Source organism: Carassius carassius, chromosome 21 (assembly GCF_963082965.1).
Source record: "Carassius carassius chromosome 21, fCarCar2.1, whole genome shotgun sequence".
NCBI classification, from domain to species: domain Eukaryota; kingdom Metazoa; phylum Chordata; class Actinopteri; order Cypriniformes; family Cyprinidae; genus Carassius; species Carassius carassius.
Window position 1 is genome coordinate 19467189 of NC_081775.1, and position 26021 is coordinate 19493209.

Here is a 26021-nt window from a genome sequence, read left to right on the forward strand (position 1 = left end):
CGCCTCTCCTGTCCACTAGGAGGGAGAGGGCTCGTGTCGGCCGCGAAGTCCTCGGACCCCGAGGCCGCAGTGGAAAGAACGTCGTCATCATGGCGGTCACAACCGAAGGAGATGGCACTACATGCCCCCGGTGTGGGCCGTAAATCCTCACAGGAAAAGACGACAGGTTCAAAAGTTTTCCTGTGTATTAGGGTAGGGGAGAGCGAGCGATGTGGAGAGTAATTTTCCATCGCTGAACTGTCCTCGAGCTCCATGTCACACGTGTCACCCCAAGCTATCACCTCGTGCGGTGCCTCGGCAGTCGCAGAAGTGGTGTGGCGGGGGTTAGACACGGCGACATCGGAGAACACATCTACCCTCGAGCGAAGGACCCTGAGTCGCAGGCCATCGCAATGGGGGCATGAAGAAAGGCCGCTAAGCGCCTCCTGTGCGTGGTGTAAGCCTAGGCAGACTACGCACCTGTCATGAGTGTCCCCCTGAACGATGTACCTGGTACACGGGTCCTTGCACTTCTTGAAACTCATCGCGTCCGCGGAGAGGAGTATACTGCTCGTGACGATCGCTGAGAACGCGAGACAATAGGGCACAGAAGATTCGCTTCGTACTGAAGGAATGAAAATCTGAGGTAAAATGGCGCGCGGCACCAGGTATATATATGCCTACGCATGCTGGGCGGTGCCACGCGCTATTTGGCCAATAGGATTGGCGGGATGGTATAGGGCTTCAGACATTCGTCACACCGAAGGTGTTCCCATACGTGGTGACGTCACCGCAGCATCGAAGTGACCTATGAAAGGGAAATGCAATGATACTTTTAAATATGACATTAAACCACCAGTAGGTGGTGGCAAGTCACTGTCTTAATGAGTGAATCATTGAGTCAACCGATTCGTTCAAACGGCTGATTCAGTCAATAAATGAAGCAAGTAACCGTTTTTTTAAATGGCTCACTGAATCATTAAATTCAATTCAAGTTTAAAATCATTGACTCGTTCAAAAAAGAATCATTTAGTAACGAAAGGCTTGTGTGTTGCTCTGAGATGCGCGACTGTTCTGCTGCAGTTTTGCTTAGAACTATTTTTTGTTTGAAATGGAGCAAAAACAATCCACAATGTCTCTAAAATGTAAGTCAGTTAACATTACTTGTATATTTAACTGAAGATGTATAAAATCAGTATCGCATTTGCAATTGAGCTGAAAGTCGGGAAAACATCACTCCTGGTCGTGTGATGTTGCACATATTATACAAAATATGTAGATTTTTTTTTTTTACAAAAATTTATTTAAGAACATGAAATTCCCAGCAATTACTTTGCTAAATCAAAGATTTCCTTGGACAGCAAATTAATCCGTGGTAGGCAGAGTTTACACTGAACAGTGACATTTTCCCATGTTTTTCTTTAAAAACTTAAATCACTGTACATCCAGTAATTAAAGGCTGTGTTCCCCTCCATTGTCAATTACCTTGTTGCTGATTTCTTCTGAGTATGTTTCTGGCAATTGTATTTCTGATATGTGAAATCGGAATTTGAACTAGTAAGAAAGTAATTCTTGATATCAACAATTAAATTTGAATGGAAGCCTATGGTGACATTTAACTAGTGAAAATACAATTCCTGATATCAAGAATTAACATTGTTACTAGTGGAAATTGAATTGTCGATATCAAAAATAGCAATTGTTACTAGTAGAAATATAATTCCTGATATCAAGAATTAACATTGTTACTAGTTGAAATATAATTCCTGATATCAAGAATTAACATTGTTATAGTGAAAATTGAATTGTTGATATCAAGAATACATATCCTGCGAATGAATAAAAGTTAATTCGGCTTGCCATACCTCTGCGTGCAGGTGCTTGCCTTTAAGCCCCGCCCACCGCTGATGCTGCTGCTGGCAGTTAACCGGACAGTCAAATATAATAATCTGCGCTCCACTGAGGCTTGAGTGATATTACATTCTAATAAACTAGCATCTGTTTTCTGTCCGCATTCGACAGTTTGTTCCTCTCCTGCAGACGTTTTTGCGCAATCACCCCTTCCGCCTTTGAGCTTTTGAAGCGCTCCAGCAACATAAGGACGAATCGAAAGGTTACAGTAAACTTAGATATAGATTGCCATGACAGACTGTGGCGGGGATTTGAAGCTGGAGGTGAAACAGGCCAGCAAAGAGTTTAAAGAGAGCGAAAACGTTGCCGAGAAATACTCCGCGATGACGGGCACGAACATGAACGTCGGCGAGCTGTCCGCCGCATTCACTGCGGTCCCGACACACAAATCCATGAAAAAGGTAAGAGAGACGTGTCTTTTCTCCAGCTAGCTGTTTATGGGTCAAACACACATTATGTGTGTCCCGAAAACATCGCACTTGGGACATGTTGCCCAGTTTACCGTGATCATTAGGAAAGATTATCCCCGGCGAGAGTTGACCTAGAGGTGTGCTGGAGCCTATTAGAGTCACGTGACGCATTTTCCAAGCGTTTCTTTAGTTCTTTTCTCGCCGTATCCAGTTATTTAATCTGAGCTGCTCTGACTGTCATCGACCTTTGTCCACTGCAGTTCACAAACTGTCAAACGCTGGAATCTAACATATAACCTAAAAGAAAAGCGAAATATCTTTTCAGCCTATAAATGTCTTTAGATTGCCTAGAAAGGGGAAAAATGACCTAGAATTGCATGTAGGACAACTGACAGTGACAGAGCACTTCATTGCGAAGACCAGAGTGAAGATGCAGGATAGATAGATAGATAGATAGATAGATAGATAGATAGATAGATAGATAGATAGATAGATATATGATTTACTCTGGAAAGGAAAGATGACCCAGTCCAGATTGTGAAAATGTATTCAGTCTGGCCCTCTGAATTGTGTGTGTATGTGTGTGTGTGTGTGTGTGTGTGTGTGTGTGTGTGAGTGGGTGGGTGGTAAAAGAGGCACACTACTCTGCCCACTTGCTCATCAAGTTGTCAGCTGGTTATACAACAGAGCCAAGGGGTGTTCTTCTGCTTCTCTTCAGCTGCATTACACTCAGCGCCAAATCTAATTTAGTGTTGACATTCACATTTACTCTTTAATATTTAAGAAATTGGATTTTTGGAAAGTGTGTAATTAAGTATTCATATAAATCTATCAATAGCAACATTTTGCACTTGTGCACGTTTTTTGAAAAAAAAAAAAAAAAGTACTGAATGCAGTACTGAAAAAAATGGGTGTAGGACTTAGGCTACTTTAAAACAATTCTCCCTAGTATATACACAGATGCTTATAAAGAACTGTCAAGAAACATATACAGTCAAACATCAATTTTTTTAAGTAGAAAGACTGAAATGGTATTTTCTTGTAAAACCTTCTCCAATAAAATGTGAAATAATTTTTAATCATTTAATCATTCTTTGTGTTTATCTGGTATAACCAGCCTAACATAATGTGTTCACCTCACAAATTGCCTCATAAGAGCTGGAGTCTCTTGAGACATGTTTAGTGGTTGAGTACAGCATGCATTCATCTATTTCCCCCTCTGATCTTGTATATTCCCTCTTTTGAATGTGCTGGCAGTGCTTCTCCCTAGTAATCACAGTTTTTGTGTAATCGTATCCTTTTCTCATCACAGTTTTAGGGTGTGAGAAAGTTTCTCCTTCTACCTCTTCTAGCTTTGTCCCTCTGTGAGCAGGAGGCTCTGATAACATTGTGAAAGTAAGTTGCATTGAGCTGAGAAATATGACACATGTACTGAGTCACTCAGTAAACATTTTCTCCTTTTTCTCGGGCCAAAATTGGCATGGGGCCGCGATCCAGCCCTACCTGCTGAGAGCCCTCACTGACCTTGAGCTCTCCTTATTGTGATTGTTCTGTGTTTTCTCATCAAACATTCAGCCTGTCATTTAGTTTTAGTAGGAGATTAGTTTCTTAGATCTTAGATCTATTCCTCTTATGTGTACTTTGACTCACAACGTCTCTTTATGGTACATCCGTCATAATGAAATGACTCCTTTTGTTTCTGATTTCTTGCTTGTTATGCATAATGGACATAGTTATGGAGATAAGATCCAATTTCTGGAAATGTTCAGGGAAGTCATTGGTTGCAGGTCCAGTTCTACTGAATGGATGCTTTGAGAGTTTGAACCGATGTTCCTGCTTCAGTGCTTGAGTTGCCATTAGGGTCTCTTTACCCTGAGCAGTCATTCGAGAGAGCTTAGATCACGTTTCATTTATTCACTTCAGATCCCAGTTATTTAATTCTCTCAAGTGGTCTGAGCAGAGCGATTATTTTTGACTTGGTTGAATAGATTTCTGTTATGTCTTTAAACAGTTTTTCAGAAGTTTCACATTCTCAGCCAAATCATGTTAGGCCAATTGTTAATAATCAGCCTTGTTAATAATAAAACTCTGTCACAGTCTGGTCATCATTAGACTATGACACTGTGAGTTGTGAATAATATCAGGACTTTTTGGTACACGGTTTTGTAGGGTTGTTCATTAAGTGTTTTTTTTTTTTTTTTATCACATTTTAAAAATTTAATGATTAATGGTAATTTATCATGCAGCCTGTGTAAAATTCTTCAAAAAGTATATATTTTTTTGCCATCAGAGTAATGGTCAAATCTTTAGTATGCTGCTGTATATATAGTAGGGCTGTCAGTCGATAAATTTTTTTATTAAGCACAAAATAAATTTGGCTGTGAAAATACCCAAGAATATTTTAAAAAATGTTGTGTTAAATGAAAAAGTATCAAGCAGACATTACAAATCGTAGCTTTAAAAATAAATATTTGATTTGATTTAACCAAATTGATTATACATATACTTTTAGGCTACGGCGAAACATAAACTATGGAACATGAAAGAAGATCATCTGAGAAACGTCTCAGTATTTTTTATTCATTCAATAAAAGTCTTTGATTGGTATTTTTTTATGAAATTATACTTTAAATATGAAACTAAATCTGCCAGCAGGTGGCAGTACATGTCTTCATGTACTTTTGTTCAAACGGCTGATTATTTAAGGAATAAAGTAAATGGCTGTCTTTATGAATCTGGCTTTGAATCATTGGTTCACATGATTCATTCAAAACGCAGATTCATTCAGAAACTAAACATCGCTGTGTTGCTCGGAGACATGCAACTATTCTGCTATGGCTTTAAAGGTAATATGTTCTCTGCAAAATTGAGCAAAAACATCATATTTTATTTAAAATATAACAATATCAACTTCTTATTTTCTGTTTAACTGTTGTATAAAATCACATTTAAACACGTTAAAGAAACAGCACTTGTGTGATTTTGCTTTGTTTTTATATTCATAGCAAAAGCATTACTTGGCTCTTTAGATACAGTTTACTACAGTTTTGCTATATCCCATGTAGAGCTGAAACAACGAATCGATTTAATCGATTAAAATCGATTATTAAAATAGTTGTCAACTAATTTAGTCATCGATTCGTTGCTAAATAAATTTTATTTGCCGTAAGCGGCTCATTTCGTGCATATTTCAAATCTGCGGTGACCAAAGTGTGGCAGTAAAGAGCCACCGGAGGTTTTACTCAGCCAGTACAGCAGGAGAAGTAGCGAATAGCCAATAGCTGGCCTTGTTTTATGTCACGTGCTTCCCGAACAGCGTCTCTGCAGCCATAGACATCATATGATGGAAAAAAGGAGAAAGCGGCGCGCCTAGCGTTTTCCACGCGTTTTTAGGCGCGATTTGTGAACGGCCCCTAAGACTTTCATTTGTGCAGATTCTCCAGTACAATGTTGTTTGCAAATGTTTAGTCGTAAAAGCTGATAACATTGCTTTTTAACAGTTAACATTTAAAGCTTTACAAACATGTTCTGTGATCAGTTTGTCGTTTACCAGTTCAAAATTCAGTCGTGCAGCCTAATTATGACTGAATGAGAGAGATAAATGTAGATATTTGAAATGCACTTTTTTTTCTAAGTATTATTCACTGCTCTTTTTCACACAGCAGGTTTTTTGTGTGTGTCCTATTTTTTTTTCTGGACAACCTTCTGATGGATTTTACTTTCAATTGTGAGTTCCATTCAGGTTTCATGCCATTGGCACTTTTTTTGAAGGATTGTTTACAATTTCACAGCAAAAGCTATAAAGCTTTTTCCAAGTATATAATAAAATACAATGCACTGCAATTTTATTCTGTTTTTTCCTTATTCTTCGTGAAAATATGTTCTGAAAGATTCCTTAATAAGCTTTGTTTCGGGATGTTAAACTACTTTAGGAGCTCTAAGGACTGCCATGGTGAAAACATTATTTGAAATCTCCTTGTGAAATTTCATAGAGTATGGGTCAGTGTTCTGATTGCAGAAGAGTTCGACAAAGGATTACTAACACAATAAAACAACTCCAGGTATATTTTTGATGAGGATATGACAGTGCAAAATGGTTAAAATCTCTTAAATCTATGCTGAATGATAAAGACCATTTATTAATAATTTACTTGGGGAAAAAATGGAAAAAACTAAAATATAAGTACATAAACCGATTAATCGATTAATCGTAAAAATAATCGACAGATTAATCGATTATCAAAATAATCGTTAGTTGCAGCCCTAATCCCATGCACTGCTCATTAAATTTGAATGATAGTAGAATACTGTCAAGTCATAAAATTTTAACATTTTGTTCTCCTATTAATATTTTGTTAAATAAAAGATTACTCAATTTGACTGTATTGATTATTTGGTAATTAAAACAATATTTTTATTTAATAAAAAAGAAGAGTTTGTCCATGTCCCTTGAATGGTTGTTCACCCTGTCATATTGGTGAATCCGCCCCTTTAAGAAAAGGCCATCCCCTTTAGTGACATCAAGACAACAGATTTTTTTGTTTTTTTTGTTTGCTTACTTGCTTTGGCAAAGCTTAAAGGGTTAGTTCACCCAGATAACAAAATAATGTAATTAATAACTTACCCTCATGTTGTTCCAAACAAGAAAAACATCATCAAAGTAGTCCATGTGACATCAGAGGGTCGGTTAGAATTTTTTGAAGCATCGAAAATACATTTTGGTCCAAAAATAGCAAAAACTACGACTTTATTCAGCATTGTCTTCTCTTCCGTGTCTGTTGTGAGAGAGAGTTCAAAACAAAGCAGTCTGGATATCCGGTTCGTGGACGAATCATTCGATGTAACCGGATCTTTTTGAACCAGTTCACCAAATCGAACTGAATCATTTTAAACAGTTCGCGTCTCCAATATGCATTAATCCACAAATAACTTAAGCTGTTAACTTTTTTAATGTGGCCGACAATCCCTCTGAGTTCAAATAAACCAATATCCCGGAGTAATTCATTTAATCAAACAGTACACTGAGTGAACTGCTGTGTAGAGAGAACTGAAGATGAACGCCGAGCCGAGCCAGATAACGAACAACAGACTGACTCGTTCTCGAGTCAAGCAATGTCCGATCTGCCCCAAACTTCACATGTTTGATAGGTGTTCTGTCCTGAACAAACACCCCTGCCCAATTTCAGTTATAGTCATAACGCCACCTGTTGGCAACATGAAGTGACATGTTTATCATTGTTATGGACTCCTAGGAACATATTACAACCTGAATTCCGGAAAAGTTGGGACGTTTTTTACATTTTAATAAAATGAAAACTAAAAGACTTTCAAATCACATGAGCCAATATTTTATTCACAATAGAACATAGATAACATAGCAAATGTTTAAACTGAGAAAGTTTACAATTTTATGCACAAAATGAGCTCATTTCAATTTTGATTTCTGCTACAGGTCTCAAAATAGTTGGGACGGGGCATGTTTACCATGGTGTAGCATCTCCTTTTCTTTTCAAAACAGTTTGAAGACGTCTGGGCATTGAGGCTATGAGTTGCTGGAGTTTTGCTGTTGGAATTTGGTCCCATTCTTGCCTTATATAGATTTCCAGCTGCTGAAGAGTTCGTGGTCGTCTTTGACGTATTTTTCGTTTAATGATGCGCCAAATGTTCTCTATAGGTGAAAGATCTGGACTGCAGGCAGGCCAGGTTAGCACCCGGACTCTTCTACGACGAAGCCATGCTGTTGTTATAGCTGCAGTATGTGGTTTTGCATTGTCCTGCTGAAATAAACAAGGCCTTCCCTGAAATAGACGTTGTTTGGAGGGAAGCATATGTTGCTCTAAAACCTTTATATACCTTTCAGCATTCACAGAGCCTTCCAAAACATGCAAGCTGCCCATACCGTATGCACTTATGCACCCCCATACCATCAGAGATGCTGGCTTTTGAACTGAACGCTGATAACATGCTGGAAGGTCTCCCTCCTCTTTAGCCCGGAGGACACTGCGTCCGTAATTTCCAACAAGAATGTCAAATTTGGACTCGTCTGACCATAAAACACTATTCCACTTTGAAATAGTCCATTTTAAATGACCCTTGGCCCACAGGACACGACGGCGCTTCTGGACCATGTTCACATATGGCTTCCTTTTTGCATGATAGAGCTTTAGTTGGCATCTGCTGATGGCACGGCGGATTGTGTTTACCGACAGTGGTTTCTGAAAGTATTCCTGGGCCCATTTAGTAATGTCATTGACACAATCATGCCGATGAGTGATGCAGTGTCGTCTGAGAGCCCGAAGACCACGGGCATCCAATAAAGGTCTCCGGCCTTGTCCCTTACGCACAGAGATTTCTCCAGTTTCTCTGAATCTTTTGATGATGTTATGCACTGTAGATGATGAGATTTGCAAAGCCTTTGCAATTTGACGTTGAGGAACATTGTTTTTAAAGTTTTCCACAATTTTTTTACGCAGTCTTTCACAGATTGGAGAGCCTCTGCCCATCTTTACTTCTGAGAGACTCTGCTTCTCTAAGACAAAGCTTTTATAGCTAATCATGTTACAGACCTGATATCAATTAACTTAATTAATCACTAGATGTTCTCCCAGCTGAATCTTTTCAAAACTGCTTGCTTTTTTAGCCATTTGTTGCCCCCGTGCCAACTTTTTTGAGACCTGTAGCAGGCATTAAATTTTAAATGAGCTAATTAAGTGGATAAAAGTGTAAAATTTCTCAGTTTAAACATTTGCTACGTTATCTATGTTCTAATGTGAATAAAATATTGGCTCATGTGATTTGAAATTCCTTTAGTTTTCATTTTATTAAAATTTAAAAAACGTCCCAACTTTTCCGGAATTCGGGTTGTAAAAAGCTTCAACAAGTGTTAAATAGGCTGGCAACATTCTAGAAGGATGCTAAAACATGCTTGCAACACTTAGCTAATTGTTAAAGCATGCTATTAATGCAGTGAAACAGAACATTACTGTAACTAGGGATGGGCGTTTTCCGCAAATATCACATTCGAATATTTGAGCTCACAAAAAACGAATATTCGTTTATTTAAATTAAGTTTAATGAGACGGGCATTATTTTTCCACAACATTTATTGTTTCCGTCATTTTGAACAAGCTTACACACAATAAGCTTGAACATTACACATCGTGTTTTGTAGCTGAAAACCTTTAACAATGTGTGCAAACAAACAAAAGTACAGATTAAAAGCAAAAAAGAAAGTGAACAAAGAAAAAAAAAAGTAAACAAAGAAAAAACCTAAAGCAGCCTGCAGCAATTAGGCTAGAAAGTAGCCTACACTTAACTTTTAAACTGTCAGCAAATCTTTTTTGCTTTTTTTCTACTGTTTTACATGTTCTTGTTAAGAATTACGGGCATGTAAACATGATCGGGGGAAAGTCTGCTCCTTAGTCTGTTAACAATAAGGCCGGCCGCAGAGAAAATGCGCTCTGGCGGCACATACGTTATCGGGACTCACAAATAACGGTGTGCTAAGCGAATAAGTTATGTGAAGCGCTTCGTGTTTTCGTTTCACCACTGAATGGGATCCTCATCTGGTGGAATACATGGCTCCAGCAAGAACTGTTCCCACTCGTCTCGGCTGGACTCTCTGTAATCATCGCTGAAGAACTGGCTCAGCCTTTTCCGATGAGTGGGCATTGCATCCTCTTCATCGTTGGTGACGGCGGCTGCATCCGCTCCACTCACATCAAGGAAAATGTTCTGATAATGTTCAAAAAGTTTTTGTTTCTTACTTCTCTCATGTTTTCATCGAGAAACCTGAGATGTTTGTGCCGAGGGTCTAGGGCGGACGCGAGAAGAGGGAGTTTTCACTGCATTCTCAGAAGTTAGCGGTGTTTATTAGTTGCTTGAGAGATGCAACAATGTTCTTGAATTCGGTCACTTTCTGTGATTCTCCACGGCATATTTGAAGTACTGTAGAAGACCGCAGTTCTTAGGGGCCGTTCACATATCGCGTCTTTTGCACGCTCAAGTTTGTTATTTCCAATGTAGGAGTGCGGTATGCGCGCTCATAATGGAAGCGATCGAGATGTGCACGGGGTGCGACGCTCCCGTTTTTTCCAGGCAAGTCTGCACCGCTTTCCGCGTCTTCATGGAGAGAGTGTGTCATTGTTGCTTAGCAACGGCAGATGCCTCAGGAGCGCTTATGCCCGAGCGATTTGGAAAGAAGGAGAAAGCGGCGCGCCTAACGTTTTCCACCCGTTTTTAGGCGCGATATGTGAATGGCCCCTTATTCCTTCATTAACTATTTTTTGCTTGCATACATTTTCAAATATGCTGTGGAGAATCACAGAAAGTGACCAAATTATGTTTTATTGTGAACTTTTTTTTTTTTGCGAAATTCAAATATCATTTTTATTTATCGAATAATTAGAGCAGAAAAAATATTCGAATGTTCGACTATCCGTGTTCACAACCCTAACTGTAACTAGTGCATACAATTTCCAGTTAGCTTCAAACTTCACATTTGATTAGATTCCTGGCCTGAATCTACATCTACATGCTCATATTTGGTTATAGTTATAGCGCCACCTACTGGCAACAGGAAGTGACATGTCTCACACTGTTAATCACTAATAGCAACACAGTAAAATATGCCATTGTGTGCTAAACATGCTAGAAATATTCTCAAACATGCTAGCAACACTTACTTAGTGCTAATGCATGCTATTAATACTATGAAACAGGATGTTGTTGTAACTCATGCATACAATGCCCAATCTGCACCAAACACACGTTTTATAAGAGTCCTGGCCTGAACACATCTAAAGGCCAATATTCAATTATAATTATAGCGCCACTGCTGGCAACAGAGAATTACTTGTTTTACACTAACTTAAACATGCAATGTCTGATCTGCCCTGAACTTCACATGTTTTATAAGGGTGCTTTCATATCTCTAATTCGGTTCATTTGGTCCGAACCAAGGGCAAACAATTATACATTGTAGCATTTTTCAGCTTTTTTGGTTCCTTTTCACACCACACTGATTGCTTTGGTCCGAACCAGTTGAAACGAACCAAAATGCAGTCACATGACAACGTCCACATCACTCATTGGCCATGATAGATTCCAAGATGGCGCCGCACATGGCTGCTTCAGTGCTTGGCTCTCCAGTGTTTGTACTGTTTTTGTTCGTTTTTCCTGTTTTTTGTTTAACAAACACGATCAGTTTCACCAGGGATGAACTGCTGAACATTCGGCAGAACACACCACATGATATTTTTCCGGATTTCTATTATACAGACGTTTTACTGAACATTGTTATCGGAGGAGCAGCGGCACTGATCAAGCGCTTCAGGACGCGCAGGCGGGGAAAGCGAGCGGGAGCGCTCGTCAGACTCAGGAAGCGCGGATTTCGAACGCCGTTGCCTAGCATCCATCTCGCAAATCTCCGCTCTCTACCCAACAAAACGGACGAACTCCTTCTGCTCTCTCGGACAAATAAGGATTTCTCTCACTCTGCTGCTCTGTGTTTCACGGAAACCTGGCTGAATGACGCCATACCGGACAGCGCGCTCCATCTGCCGGGCTTTCAGCTGTTCAGAGCGGACCGAAGCAGAATCAACGGGGAAATCGCGCGGCGGCGGGACATGCTTTTACATCAATGAACGGTGGTGTACAGATGTAACTGTATTAAAGAAGATGTGCTGTCCTGATCTAGAAACGCAGTTTATCAACTGCAAGCCGTTCTATTCGCCGCGGGAGTTTCACTCGTTCATTCTGGTTAGTGTTTACATTCCTCCTCAAGCGCATGTGAGCTCAGCTTTACAGAAACTCGCTGATCAGATCACAGACACAGAACAACAACACCCGGACTCTGTTTTAATCATTCTTGGGGACTTTAATAAAGCCAATCTCTCCCGTGAACTGCCAAAATACAGACAGCATGTTACCTGTCCCACCAGAGACAGTAATATACTGGATCACTGTTACACCACAATAAAGGATGCATATCACTCTGTTCCACGAGCAGCTTTGGGATGTTCTGATCACTGTCTGGTTCATCTTATACCGACCTACAAGCAGAAACTTAAATCTGCTAAACCTGTAGTAAAGACTGTGAAGAGATGGACCAGCGAAACAGAGCAGGACTTACAATCTTGTTTTGACATCACAGACTGGAGCGTTTTTGAAGCTGCTACCACTGATCTGGACGAGCTCACAGAGACTGTAACATCCTATATTAGTTTCTGTGAGGATATATGCATTCCTACCAGGACTTATTTAACATTCAACAATGATAAGCCATGGTTTACAGTAAAACTCAGACACCTTCGTCAGGCCAAAGAGGATGCCTACAGAAATGGGGACAGGGTCTTGTACAATCAGTCCAGGAACACACTGAACAAAGAGATTAGAGCGGCTAAAAAGACCTACGCTAAAAAGTTGGTAGACCAGTTTACTTCCAACGACTCTACTTCAGTTTGGAGAGGACTGAGAGCCATCACAAACTACAAGACACCATCCCCTTGCACTGAGGCTAATCAACGACTTGCTAACGACCTGAATGAGTTTTATTGTAGATTTGAAACCCCCAACACCCACTCTGACCATCTCCCTACACAACCATTAACACCTCCTGCAATCCCCTTCTCCATACCTCCTGCTCTTCAAATCTGTGAAGATGATGTGCACCAGGTCTTCAAGAAAAACAAAAAAAGAAAAGCACCAGGCCCAGATGGCGTTACACCAGCCTGTCTGAAAATCTGTGCTGACCAGCTGGCCCCCATCTTTTCACAGATCTTCAACAGATCTCTGGAGTTGTGTGAAGTGCCTTCCTGCTTCAAACGCTCCACCATAATCCCCATTCCAAAGAAACCCAAGATAACAGGACTTAACGACTACAGACCTGTGGCTCTAACGTCTGTCGTCATGAAGTCGTTTGAAAAACTGGTTCTGGCTTATCTGAAGGACATCACTGGACCCTTACTGGACCCCCTGCAGTTTGCGTACCGAGCAAACAGGTCCGTGCCGTGGATGATGCAATCAACATGGGATTGCACTTCATCCTGCAACATCTGGACAAAACAGGGACTTATGTGAGGATCCTGTTTGTGGACTTTAGTTCGGCTTTCAACACCATCATCCCAACAACCCTCCAGACCAAACTGACCCAGCTCTCTGTTCCTAGCTCTATCTGTCAGTGGATCACCAGCTTTCTGACAGATAGGCAACAGTTAGTGAGACTGGGGAAATTCATGTCAAACAGCTGCTCCACCAACACTGGTGCCCCTCAGGGATGTGTTCTCTCCCATCTGCTCTTCTCCCTGTACACCAACGACTGCACCTCTAAAGACCCCTCTGTCAAGCTCCTGAAGTTTGCAGACGACACTACAGTTATCGGCCTCATCCAGGACGGTGACGAGTCTGCTTACAGACAAGAGGTTGAGCAGCTGGCTGTCTGGTGCAGTCTTAACAACCTGGAGCTGAACACGCTCAAAACAGTGGAGATGATTGTGGACTTTAGGAGAAACCCCCCTGCACTTTCCCCACTCACCATCATGAACAGCACTGTGGCTGCAGGGGAGTCATTCAGATTCCTGGGAACCACCATCTCTCAGGACCTGAAGTGGGACAATCACATTGGCTCCATTGTGAAAAAAGCCCAACAAAGGTTGTACTTCCTTCGCCAGCTGAGGAAGTTTAACCTGCCGGTTTGGTTCAGCTACAAAATCCTGAAAGGATTATTGGTGCTCCCCTGCCCACCCTCCAAGAACTGTACACATCCAGAGTGAGGAAAAGGACTCAGAAAATCACTCTGGATCCCTCACATCCAAGTCACCCCATCTTTGAACTTTTGCCATCTGGCCGGCGCCTCAGAGCCGCAAATATAAGAACAGCAAGGCACAAGAATAGTTTCTTCCCCCAGGCAATCTGTGTGTTGTTGTCTCTGTGTACTGGAAGCTTATGTCACTAAAACAAATTCCTTGTTTGTGCAAGCATACTTGGCAATAAAGCTCTTTCTGATTCTGATTTCTGATTCTGATTCTGATGACGTATTTTCTAAACTGCTTTTCGATTGGTCAGAATTTACGTGCGGGAAAATTCCAACATAAGAGGGAAAGCCAGCAAACAACACGGAGACAACACAACTATGGAGAGACGACGGCACGGGCTGGTTTTGTCCCTGGACATAATCTATTACATTGTTTGTATACACCACAATATGCAAACAATACATTTCTATAATGAAGCACGGATATGGCTTGAAAACAACATTCTAATGCACTGCAAACGGCGAGCGGGCATCGCTCGTAACTTCAAGTGGCGGCGTGCATTAATTATTCTTAACTCTGACATGCTCATGGTCATCAGACCAAATTTCTATGAGGCTCCGCACCTCCTCACTACTCCAAGTTTGTCCACGAGCTGCCATGCTAAAGTGCAAACTGTCAACGAACACTTCCTCATCCCATAATGCACAGCGCAGCTGACTACGGCAGCTGGTTTAGTCCAAAAATGATCAGTACTTTTTGCAGTTGGGTCTGTTCGAGGTCGGATAACGTTCTCACCACAAACGGACCGCTCCAGAGTTCGTTTGAAAGTTGTTTGGTCCGCTTTTGGTGCGCACCGAGTGCGATTGCTGCTTTCAAACCTGCCCAAACGAACCGCACCAAAGGGAGAAACAAACTCTGGTACGATTCAACCGGACTAAATGAGGCAGGTGTGAATGCACCCTAAGAGTTCTGGCATTAACAGATCTTAATGATTTATAGTCATAGCTATGATTTATAGTCATAGTGCCACCTGCTGGCAACAGGAAATTACTTGTTTTACACTAACTTAAACATGCAATGTCTGATCTGCCCTAAACTTCACATTTGGACTCGACTGCCTCCCAAACTAGGGTCAGTTCAGCACTGGATTTGCTACTGAAAGAGGGATCGATACCAATGCTTCAGAATGATCGTGAATAGCAATGTGGTAGTTAAAAATTGCATTTGGAAGCAATATGTGAGGTCAGATACATGGTCACCGTAACACGCAAGCATGAGCTCTTGAAGCTCCGTCCTCTTCTTAGATGGGAGCAGGGTTGCCATGTTTTCGCAACAAAACCCTCCTGCAGACATGAAAAGCGACCCTCGGCAACAGTGTTATAGTAGCCCAATTTCGCAAGAAAACCGCAGACTTGTCAAGTGTCAACACTGGAAGGGAGGCAGGAGCACCAGCTCATTTTCATTTAAAGGGGACATGCATATAAAAAGAGCGTTTTGGCTCATACCCTAAAAGTAGCAATTTCAAGAAGCTTTAAAAAAATTATCTGTGGGGTATTTTGAGAAAAAAAACATTATATACACACTCTGGGGACATCAGAGAACAATTTAAAATATTGTATCAACGCATTTAAGGTGCCTTTAAATGAAAAACCCAATCCCTTGTGGAGTGCAGTAGAGTTCTTTGTTTTTGTTGACAAGTATGTGGAGTGTAGTGTATACTGTGTGACCTCGGCCTGGGATTAGAGACTGTGGCTGAAAGCCAGACTGGTTACATTAGGACTACAGCAGGAATTGGCAGAGTCATGGTAAACGGCTCAACAGCATCTGCTGGCCCAGTACTACCTGTCTGTTGCCACCATGATGGATCACTGTGAGCTCAGCTGTAAAGCGGAACAGTCAATGAACTGGATGGATTTCTTTTTCTTCTATTCTTAGTCAGATCTCGGAATAGAGTTAACCGACGTGACCTATAGTGGATTCTTTAGGGGTTTACAGAAACATGGTTTAATTACCTCCAGATCCCTGTTTTATTAGCCGCCCTGAATGAACTCTGCAGGAGAGTCTGTTTCTGAAGGCACTGGGAGAACCAGTTGGATTAAAACACGCCGGGGCAACAAATACACCCTTCCTTTAGTATTCCTGAAACATTTAGTCACCACAAACAGACGGGCTGACGGCCATTATGGTGGTTGCAAGAAACGGTAGATTACAGAAAGAGAGGGAGAGCAAAAGTAGGCTGGCCGGGTTTGTGAGTGGTTGATTTATTGGTTCCATTGTCACCTCCCATACCCTCATGTCCGCTGTAAGAACTCCACGCAGAAACTCCCCTCTACACCCACCCGTGTGTAAAACTACACTGGTGAAACCCCAGTGGTCACAATACACAGGCACACAGGCCAGAGGCAGCCGGCACAGACAGGGACCATGAACCATGGCTATGACTTTCCCAGGGTAAGTGCCACATTACTCTCTCTTCCATCCTCTACAGCAGGCACACAGCAAAAAGAGCTCTGATTTTTGTTGGTGACTTTTGACTGACTGTATATATGTTTATTTACATAAAGTCTATATATTGAGAGACAGAAAGAACTGTACTTGTGAAAAAAAATTTAACTATACTTCTGAAATTAAATATATCAATATAATAATACAAAATGTAAAAAAAAAAAAAAATTAAGAGAAAAGTATAGATTTTTCCCTATGTATACTATATATCAATATAAGTTAAATTATAAATATATATTTGTTTTTAGAAAAAAAATTATGTATAAATATTTTAAAGTTTATAATATTATTCAATATTTATAAATGTTATTTTATAATGTTCTATTATATTATAGATTACATAACATAAATAGAAACAAAAATAATAAAAAATGTTGGGGCGGGGGGCAGCGATGATTATATTTTCATCCTATATAGATCGATTTACATGTATATTCCTTGCCATGTATGTATACATATATTCTACATTTTTGTTTATATTTTGAATTGACCTTAAAAAGGTCATTCTCTGTGATCAAGTCAACTGATCAAAATCATTTACATCTGTGGAGGTAGCGCTCACAATGTGTCAGTGGACTTAAAGAATCTAAGAAATGTTTGAAGTTCTCTGTTCTTCCTCTTGAGTAGGAAGTTTTGAGACATCATGTGCTGGTTTTTCAGGGACTTATAGACTAAAATAGACTTGAGAAATATTACTCAAATAGGAAGGTGAAGTCATAAGTCTGACTCTGTCAAGCAGGGATATATACATCTGCCACAGTCAAACGTATTCAGTTAAAGTCAGTTATGTCTTTTGACACTTACATTGGACTTTCCTGCTAACACTGGCTGGGGCAGTTAAAGCTGTGGTTTAACAAAATCCACAGCCTTCTAGATTATTACAGCACATTGCCAGAGTGTTAAAAAAAATAATATAGTATGATTTAATAATTTAAGCGACAGTGTAATCAGCGAAATGAGCTGGAAGTGATGTTACTGCTTATAAGGCTTCATCACAGTCCATAGCTTTCTTTTTGTCTCTGTCTCTCAACTGAAGAATTATACTCTACTCTCTGATCGAAACTGTCCAGTTCTTTCAAGCACTTTATAAGTTCAAAGCTTTGCCTCGGGGTCACAATACTGCCTCACAATGGCATTTTATTATCACTCCAATTTCCTTGAAACGTCAGCTGTGTGTTTTGTCAACTTCACTGGCATGTCCTGCAGTTTTGTGTGCAAACATACCTAACTCAGGACTTGGATGCTGTCTGGCAAATCACAAGTTAGATAACAGATAAACTGATGGTGTTAAAGCAGTGCTACAGGAGAAGCTGGGCATTTTCTGGGACTGGAAAGTAGATTGTTGACGGTTTTGAGTAAAGCAAGTGTGTCGTGGATCACTGCTTATAAAACTGAAATATGAAGACATGTGAAGTTAAGTATATGGAGCAGTTTTGGAAAACCTCCCCAAATGGAAAGATCTCAACAGAACATTTTATATAATATTTCTATTCAGCCAGGATACGTTAAATTGATTAAACGTAACAGTAAAGACATTGATAATTTGTGATAAATTCATAAATGTTTCTTGAGCAGAAAATCAGCATATTAGAATGATTTCTGAAGGCTAATGTGACTCTGATGACTGAAGTAATAATTGGAGAAAATTCAGCTTTGCCTTCACATGAATAATTTTTTAATATATTAAAATACAAAACAGACTTCTTAAAAAAATTAAATAATAATAATACAATATATTTTCATATTATGACCCCAAACTTAGTAGTGTATTTAAATAATATTATATATATTTTATAATTTAAAACTAAAAGAAATTTCAAATACATCCCCTGAGCTGTGAAAGAGCAGCTAAAAAGTTTCTTCTGTGTCTTTTCACGTTGTCTATATTTCACAGTAGGAATTGTGATGGCAGCTGTGTTTTGTAAGGGTGAGGGATCCGCTGTTTTGCTTGGAAAACGTATCAGATTCATGAGTGCTATTGAAATGTCCAGAATCCTTTCCTAAAGATTGGCAGATTGACTGTCATCAGATGCATTAAAGGAAATCTCCTGTTTTCATATACCACACAGACAGAGGTTCTGTCCTCTCTATCTGTCTGTGGTGCATTTAGACAGTAAATATAATTAGATGATTGGATTATTTGATTGCTTATAACCGCACACAAACACACACACACACACACACACACACACACACACACACACACACACACACACACAAGCATAATCAGATAAATATCACTTGTTAAGGTCACTGGTTAGAGGTTACTTATTTTTCTTTGGTCATGTCGTGCAATAAGATGATGTAGTGATTCTAGAGTGACAGCAAGCATTTTGTTTGCTTGTGCCAGATGAAAATGTGTACATCTTGTGGTTACATATCAAACCAAGTGTTTTGTTTGCTAAAGCACAGTCATATTGCATTTCAGAGTGAATCTGGGTCTGCAGATGCTTTGTAGCTGAGCCGCTGGTGATCTGTGTCTGTAGATGAGAAATCTGTTTATGAAAGAAACATAAATGAGCTCTATAAAAGGAGTTCACTCAGGACCAGAGCTCTGTTTCTGTGATTTACCTGCACATTATTGTGTAAAGCTAATAGTGTACCACAAAACCCATCCCAGAAAAACCTGACCATCCTCCCTTCCTTTTCAGACATATGATCACTCCTATATGAAGTGTTATGTGACACAGTGATGAATCTGTCTTCATTAGGTATTTTTATACTGAGGTTTAAATGTTCATCTTTTATTTCTCTGCTTAATCAATTTAATGACCCCATAAAATTAAAACTGAAATGAATTTAGTCCATGTGCTAGCTTTGAGATTTACTTATATGCTAATGTATTCCCGACTTAATTTATAAATGTCAATTAATTTTCATCGCAGTCAAAAAATATTTGCTTGGTTATATCAAACACTCTGTTTAATTTGTTCTAGATTATTAGTCGTGATGTTCTGGAGCCTTTGAAGTCAGTTTCCTTAAAAGGTGGATTTCTACATTAAACACTGACTGGGCAAAATGCTTTTGGCGAAATATGACAACAACGCAAATAAAATTGCATTTGTTTCAGTGCTAACTCGAGTTTACTGCAGAAAATAACAGTCACAATCCCCCATGTCACTTGTACTTCCATAGTGCCTTTCGCCTTGTGATCTTTGTGCTCAAGCTATACTCAAACTATAATTTAACAGTCAGGTTAATCTGCATTCTCCACAAAACACGATCACACACACAGCACACACATCAAAAGCAGCAGCACACAGTCTTCATCAGCCTGCAAGCATATACCCCATGAATATTTAAAGTTTTGCATTATTAAAATGACTGAAAGGGAACTGAAATCCCCTGATGAGATCCGTTCCCTCATCTGCTATGTAATTGTAAAATATTTCAATACAGCAGTGAGCAGATGCCTTTTGGGCTATGTTAAGACTCTACATGTTTGAAGCTGTGCTGTTCCTTAAGAGTATTTTAGTGTATTTAATCTTCAGTAGTGATGTTTTAAAGCTATATCCACATAGTTTGTTAGATTTAATTTTTAATTATTTGAAATCAAGCCTTAAAGTTCTGAAATGACAAATATAAGGAGATACTGATGCTGTTTGCATTTTTAAGGTATAAATGTATTTTAAATGGAACCTGAGGGGCTTCAATCCACAATTTTTATTTTGGCTGAACTATTCCTTCGACTACATGCAAATGTGCTGCTCACATGTTCATGTCTCTGTCTCTCCCACATCCTCTCTTTTTCCATACCTCCATCTTACTGTAGCAGATTCAGTTTGCCAACCAAGAGGAAAAACAGGAGTTCAGCAAGTTCCCTACAAAAACCGGCCGTCGCTCCCTGTCCCGCTCTATCTCTCAGTCCTCCACGGACAGCTACAGCTCAGGTCAGACCCTCATCCACCCTTACTGCAAGCCAAGCACTGACACGTCAATGAAGTTCTGTAGTTCAGAAGAACAAAAACACAAATGGTGTGAAGCATTAAATGCACAGAACAGATCTAGCAGTACATTACTTGCTCACCAATGGCTCCCCTGCAGTGAATGGGTGCCGTCAGAATGAGAATCTAAACAGCTGATAAAAACATCACAATAATCAACAAGTAATCCCCATGACTCCTGTCCATCAGTTAATATCTTGTGAGGTGAAAAGCTATGTGTTTGTAAGAAATGAGTCCATAATTAAGAATTTAACTTTACATTGTAAATATGAGTGAAAATGTCGAGGAGAGAAATATGCAATCAGGCATCGTTTACAGGTGAAAACAAGCATTATTATGGATTATAGACTCTATTTTGCCCAGAAGTAACAAGTAAAAGCTCTTTTAAAAACAAACATGCAACTTTTCACTTAACAAGACTTTAATTGATGATCTGAAGTTGTGTGCAGTGATTTTAGATTATTGTGATGATTTTATCAGCTGTTTGAACTCTTGACTCTCAATTCTGATGGCACCCATTCACTTCAGTGGATCCATGGATGAGCAAGTGAGTTATTGCATGATTTCCAAATCTGTTCCCATTAAGAAATAAACCCATCTATATCTTGGATTGCCTGAGGGTGAGTACATTTTCATTTTTGGATGAACTTTTCCTGTAAGAATTCAGTGTGGCCCAAAATTGCTTATTTCTTGTTCATGCTAGTGTTGTGTGTTGTGTAATATAATCCTAGGTTATCTTAAAGTGAGAACTATAGACTTTTGGTAGCACTGGCACTGGATCAGACAAATTCACATTCCTAAATCACTCGTAACACCAACAAAAGTGAGGGATAAACATTCCTGAAACAGAATTGCAAAATAAGTTAATTAAGATCAGGTTTTTTTTTTTTTACAAACATGAATTAATGCATGCATTCGTGTTAACTCCACTAAAATGTGCATCTGTGCTCTTGTAGCGGCCTCGTACACTGACAGTTCGGATGATGAGACGTCTCCTCGTGAGAAAAGCCAGGTCAACTCAAAGGGCAGCAGTGACTTCTGCATCAAAAACATCAAGCAGGCTGAGTTTGGACGGCGGGAGATCGAGATCGCTGAGCAAGGTTAGCAGACTCAGCTTTTATGCTTAGTAGTCTGTAACGGGTTATCTTCACACCTGTGCTTAGTGGGAACTTTCTTTTTTCTGTTTGATAGGTAAAGATGGTTTGCGTACATAACAATTACAGCATTGATTCTCAACGGGTTTGTCCTGTTTTGTCAAGTTTTAATAATTAATGTTATTGGTTTAGTAAAGAATTGTTGGCTCAGGATATCTGTTGAACACAATTTTAGGTGTGTGTACAATACAGTAAGTGCTGTCAAATGAACAAGGTTTGGTAACAGCTGCTGCTGTCAGGAACAGTCATCGTTCTCCATTTAATTGAATGGTTTCATCTTTTTAATTATGTTAAGATCTCAATGCCAGCTACACAATACATATATACTTAAAGGAATAGTGCACTCAGTAAGGAAAAGCATATCATCATCATTTAGTTATTTCAAGTCCATATGACTTTCTTCTGCAGAACACAAAACCAGACATTTTAGACAGCTTTTGAATGTAAGTAAAAAGAATGGGAAATAAGTCTCCTGAAGCTTTGTTTTAAAAAGACAGAAATGTCTTGAGCTCAACTCACTGACTCAGTGATCCAGAAATAATCAGTTAATAAGAGCAAAGCTTCTTGGAATATTGTGCGTGATTCATATAGACTATTTTAGTGATGCTTTTGTGTGCATTTTGGAAGCATGAAAACTTAACTTAATTCTACATTAAATACAAAGTTCTGTCTTGAGACATCAAATGGTGCGGACGATAGGTTCTAATTCAGTCTGATATAATCACATCATTATTTACATACCACAGCTGATTGGTTTCTTTTCACATCAGCAGCCAATGAGATTGAAGATTCAGATACTTGGATAGTGCTTGCTGTAGCAGTTGCAGCATGCTTCAGAAACCCTCCACCTTCCCCAGCTCCACCTGTATAGATCTGCTATGGGATAGTTTCGTACATGTTATGCGTGCAGCAGCAGTATTTCCGACATGCTCTCAGCTGCATGTCTTTGGATGTATTGACAGTAGAAAGACTCTGTACTTGCTCTGCCACAGCAGTGTAGCAGATCTAATCCTCCAATACAAAATGCATCCACACTGCCATATTACCCTGCTAAACTCTCTGTGACGCTAACAATGGAGGACAGGAGGCAGATGCAAGTAAATGTAGTTTATTGACAGGAGTAGTGATGGATGAATGCTGGTGAGTGACGCAGGAACCACGATGGCAGCACAGACAGGTGGGTAGGTGATTTGAGTGCGTTGGTAGCGATGGCGGTGATGGTAGATCGGTGATCGGCGGTGATAATCCGTGAGTGACTGTGAATATCCAATGAAGACTGAAGCAGGAAACTGAGCAAGGACAGGAACACAGGAGCATGAACAGACATCGACACGAGGACCTCAAACAACGATCTGACAAACGGGAGACGAAAGACAGGGCGTTAAATAGGCGGTTGGAATGAGATGCACCTGCCGCTGATCAGGCGATCAGTGGCAACACCCACATGAACCAATCAACATGACATAACATGACTACAGCTGGAGACGGTGCATTCACGAACCGTGACAGTACCCCTCCTCCTAAGGACGCCTCCTGGCGTCCCCAGAATCTCTTACCTGTCGATTGTAATCATCGATAAGGGAGTGATCCAGGATGTCCCTAGCAGGTACCCAACTTCTCTCCTCCGGACCGTAGCCCTCCCAGTCCACCAAGTACTGAAATCCACGTCCCCTCCTTCTAGAGTCCTGAATACGATTTACCAAATAGGTGGTCTCCCCATCTACGAGACGCGGCGGGGGAGGGACCAGGGTAGGCGGATTAATGGGAGAATGAAATACGGGCTTGATTTTGGACACATGAAAGGCGGGATGAATTCTCCTGTACGTAGGAGGGAGTTTAAGGCGGACTGCCACCGGACTAATGATCTTGGTGACAGTAAACGGGCCAATAAATTTGGGAGCCAATTTATTAGATACGGACCGGAGAGGAATATTCTTGGTTGAAAGCCACACCTTTTGACCCACGACGTATACGGGAGGCCTAGACCGGTGGCGATCGGTCTTGGCCTTGGTGCGCGCCCCCACTTGGAGTAGAGTCTCACGGGCTCTGGTCCAAGTGCGGTGGCACCTCTGGACGAAGGCGTGAGCGGAGGGGACCGCAACTTCGGATTCCATACTGGGAAAAATAGGTGGCTGGTAACCTACACTACACTCAAAAGGAGATAGGCCCGTAGCTGATACTGGTAAGGTATTGTGGGCGTACTCCACCATAGACAATTGTTGGCTCCAGGAGGAAGGATTCTTGGAGACCAAACATCGCAACACCCTTTCCAAATCTTGGTTGGCTCTCTCGGTTTGACCATTGCTCTGGGGGTGAAACCCTGAGGACAGACTTACAGTCGCTCCCAGTAGTCTACAGAATTCTTGCCAAAATTTAGCCACAAATTGGGGTCCCCTGTCGGAAACCACATCTATCGGGAGGCCATGTAAACGAAAGACGTGGTCTACGACGGTCAACGCTGTCTCCTTGGCTTAGGGTAATTTGGGCAAGGGAATAAAGTGGGCCGCCTTCGAGAACCGGTCCACCACGGTTAAAACTACCGTGTTGCCCTGGGAGGGCGGGAGGGCGGTAATAAAATCTAGAGCGATGTGGGACCAGGGTCTCGAAGGAACCGGCAGCGGTTGGAGTAACCCATCAGGGGGCCGATTGGAAGTCTTACCAGTGGCACAAACCGAGCAAGCCAAAACAAAACTGTGAATGTCGCGAGCCATAAGTGGCCACCAGAATCGTTGCTTGACTAAAAATCTAGTACGGTTAACCCCTGGATGGCAAGCTACATTCGAGCAATGTCCCCACTGGATAACGTTGGACCTTAATCCCTCCGGCACAAATAAACGGTTCGGTGGGCACCCGGGCGGAGGCGTTACCCCTTCTAAGGCCGTTCTGACCTTCGATTCGATCTCCCATGTGAGAGTGGAGACCACTAATGTCTCAGGAAAAATACACTCGGGAGTGGACGGGCGTTCGGAATGGTCAAAAATACGCGACAAAGAATCGGGTTTGATATTCTTGGAACCCGGGCGGTACGAGATAGTAAAGTCAAAACATCCGAAAAAAAGTGCCCACCGAGTCTGCCTGGAGTTCAACCTCTTGGCGGTGCTAATGTACTCTAAATTCTTGTGGTCAGTCCATACTATAAAAGGAACCCCCGATCCCTCTAACCAGTGTCGCCATTCCTCCAATGCCATCTTAACTGCCAACAATTCTCGGTTACCAATATCGTAATTTCGTTCTGCCGGAGATAAACGATATGAAAAATACGCGCAAGGGTGGACCTTGTCGTCTAAGGGAGAACGTTGAGATAACACCGCTCCTACCCCCACCTCTGATGCGTCGACCTCCACCACGAACTGACGTGTAGGGTCAGGGGTAATCAGAATAGGGGCTGAAATGAAACGGCTCTTCAGTTTGGCAAACACAGCCTCAGCTGTGTCCGACCACCTGAACGCAGTCTTGGCGGAGGTCAAGGTGGTCAGAGGTGCGGCTAGTTGGCTGAAGTTGCGAATAAAACGCCGGTAGAAGTTAGCGAACCCCAGAAACCTCTGTAGGGCCTTACGGGAATCTGGGCTTGGCCATTCTACCACAGCCTTAACCTTCTCGGGATCCATGCGTATTCCCTCAGTCGACACGATATACCCCAAAAATGGAATTGACTGTGCATGAAATTCGCATTTCTCCGCCTTGACAAAAAGCCCATTCTCTAGCAACCTCTGAAGCACTCGTTGGACGTGCTGCACATGTTCCTGGAGAGAAGAAGAAAAAATCAATATGTCGTCCACGTAGACATAAATGAACTGATCGATCATATCTCGCAGCACGTCGTTGACGAGTGCCTGGAAGACCGCTGGGGAGTTGGAGAGCCCAAAGGGCATAACCAAGTATTCAAAGTGCCCTCTGGGGGTGTTAAAAGCGGTCTTCCATTCATCCCCCTCCCTGATCCGAACCAAATGATACGCATTGCGTAAGTCCAGTTTTGTGAAAATTGACGCTCCCTGCAACCTCTCGAAGGCCGAAGACATCAACGGCAAAGGATAAGTATTCTTTACCGTGATGTTGTTCAGTCCCCGGTAATCAATACAAGGTCGCAGAGATCCGTCCTTCTTTCCCACAAAAAAGAACCCCTCCCCCGCAGGAGAAGAGGAAGGGCGGATGAATTTAGAAGCTAGAGAATCAGAAATATATTTCTCCATAGCCTCCCTCTCTGGAACAGAAAGTGAATAAAGTTTGCCCTTAGGCGGAGACCTACCTGATAGTAAATCTATGGCACAGTCGTAAGGACGATGCGGAGGAAGAGAAGCAGCCCGAGACTTACTGAACACTTCCTTCAGATGGAGGTACTCAGCGGGCACGTTAGACAAATCCACC

General features: G+C 41.1%; 1 protein-coding gene across 4 annotated transcripts in view; it reads left to right on the plus strand.

Moving 5' to 3' along the window:
* The first annotated feature begins 2103 nt into the window (after positions 1-2103).
* Positions 2104-26021, plus strand: part of ahcyl1 (adenosylhomocysteinase-like 1) — a 33590-nt gene continuing 9672 nt past the window's right edge. Inside the window, exons 1-3 of one of the 4 annotated variants that reach the window (XM_059503665.1) lie at positions 2104-2291; positions 20331-20448; positions 21459-21602. In XM_059503665.1, coding sequence (XP_059359648.1) covers positions 2121-2291; positions 20331-20448; positions 21459-21602 — 433 coding nt within the window. In that variant the 5' untranslated portion in view covers positions 2104-2120. Of the gene's footprint in view, positions 2292-16354; positions 16505-20330; positions 20449-21458; positions 21603-26021 lie in introns of those variants that run through there. The other 3 variants (XM_059503666.1, XM_059503667.1, XM_059503668.1) reach the window with 3 other exon arrangements.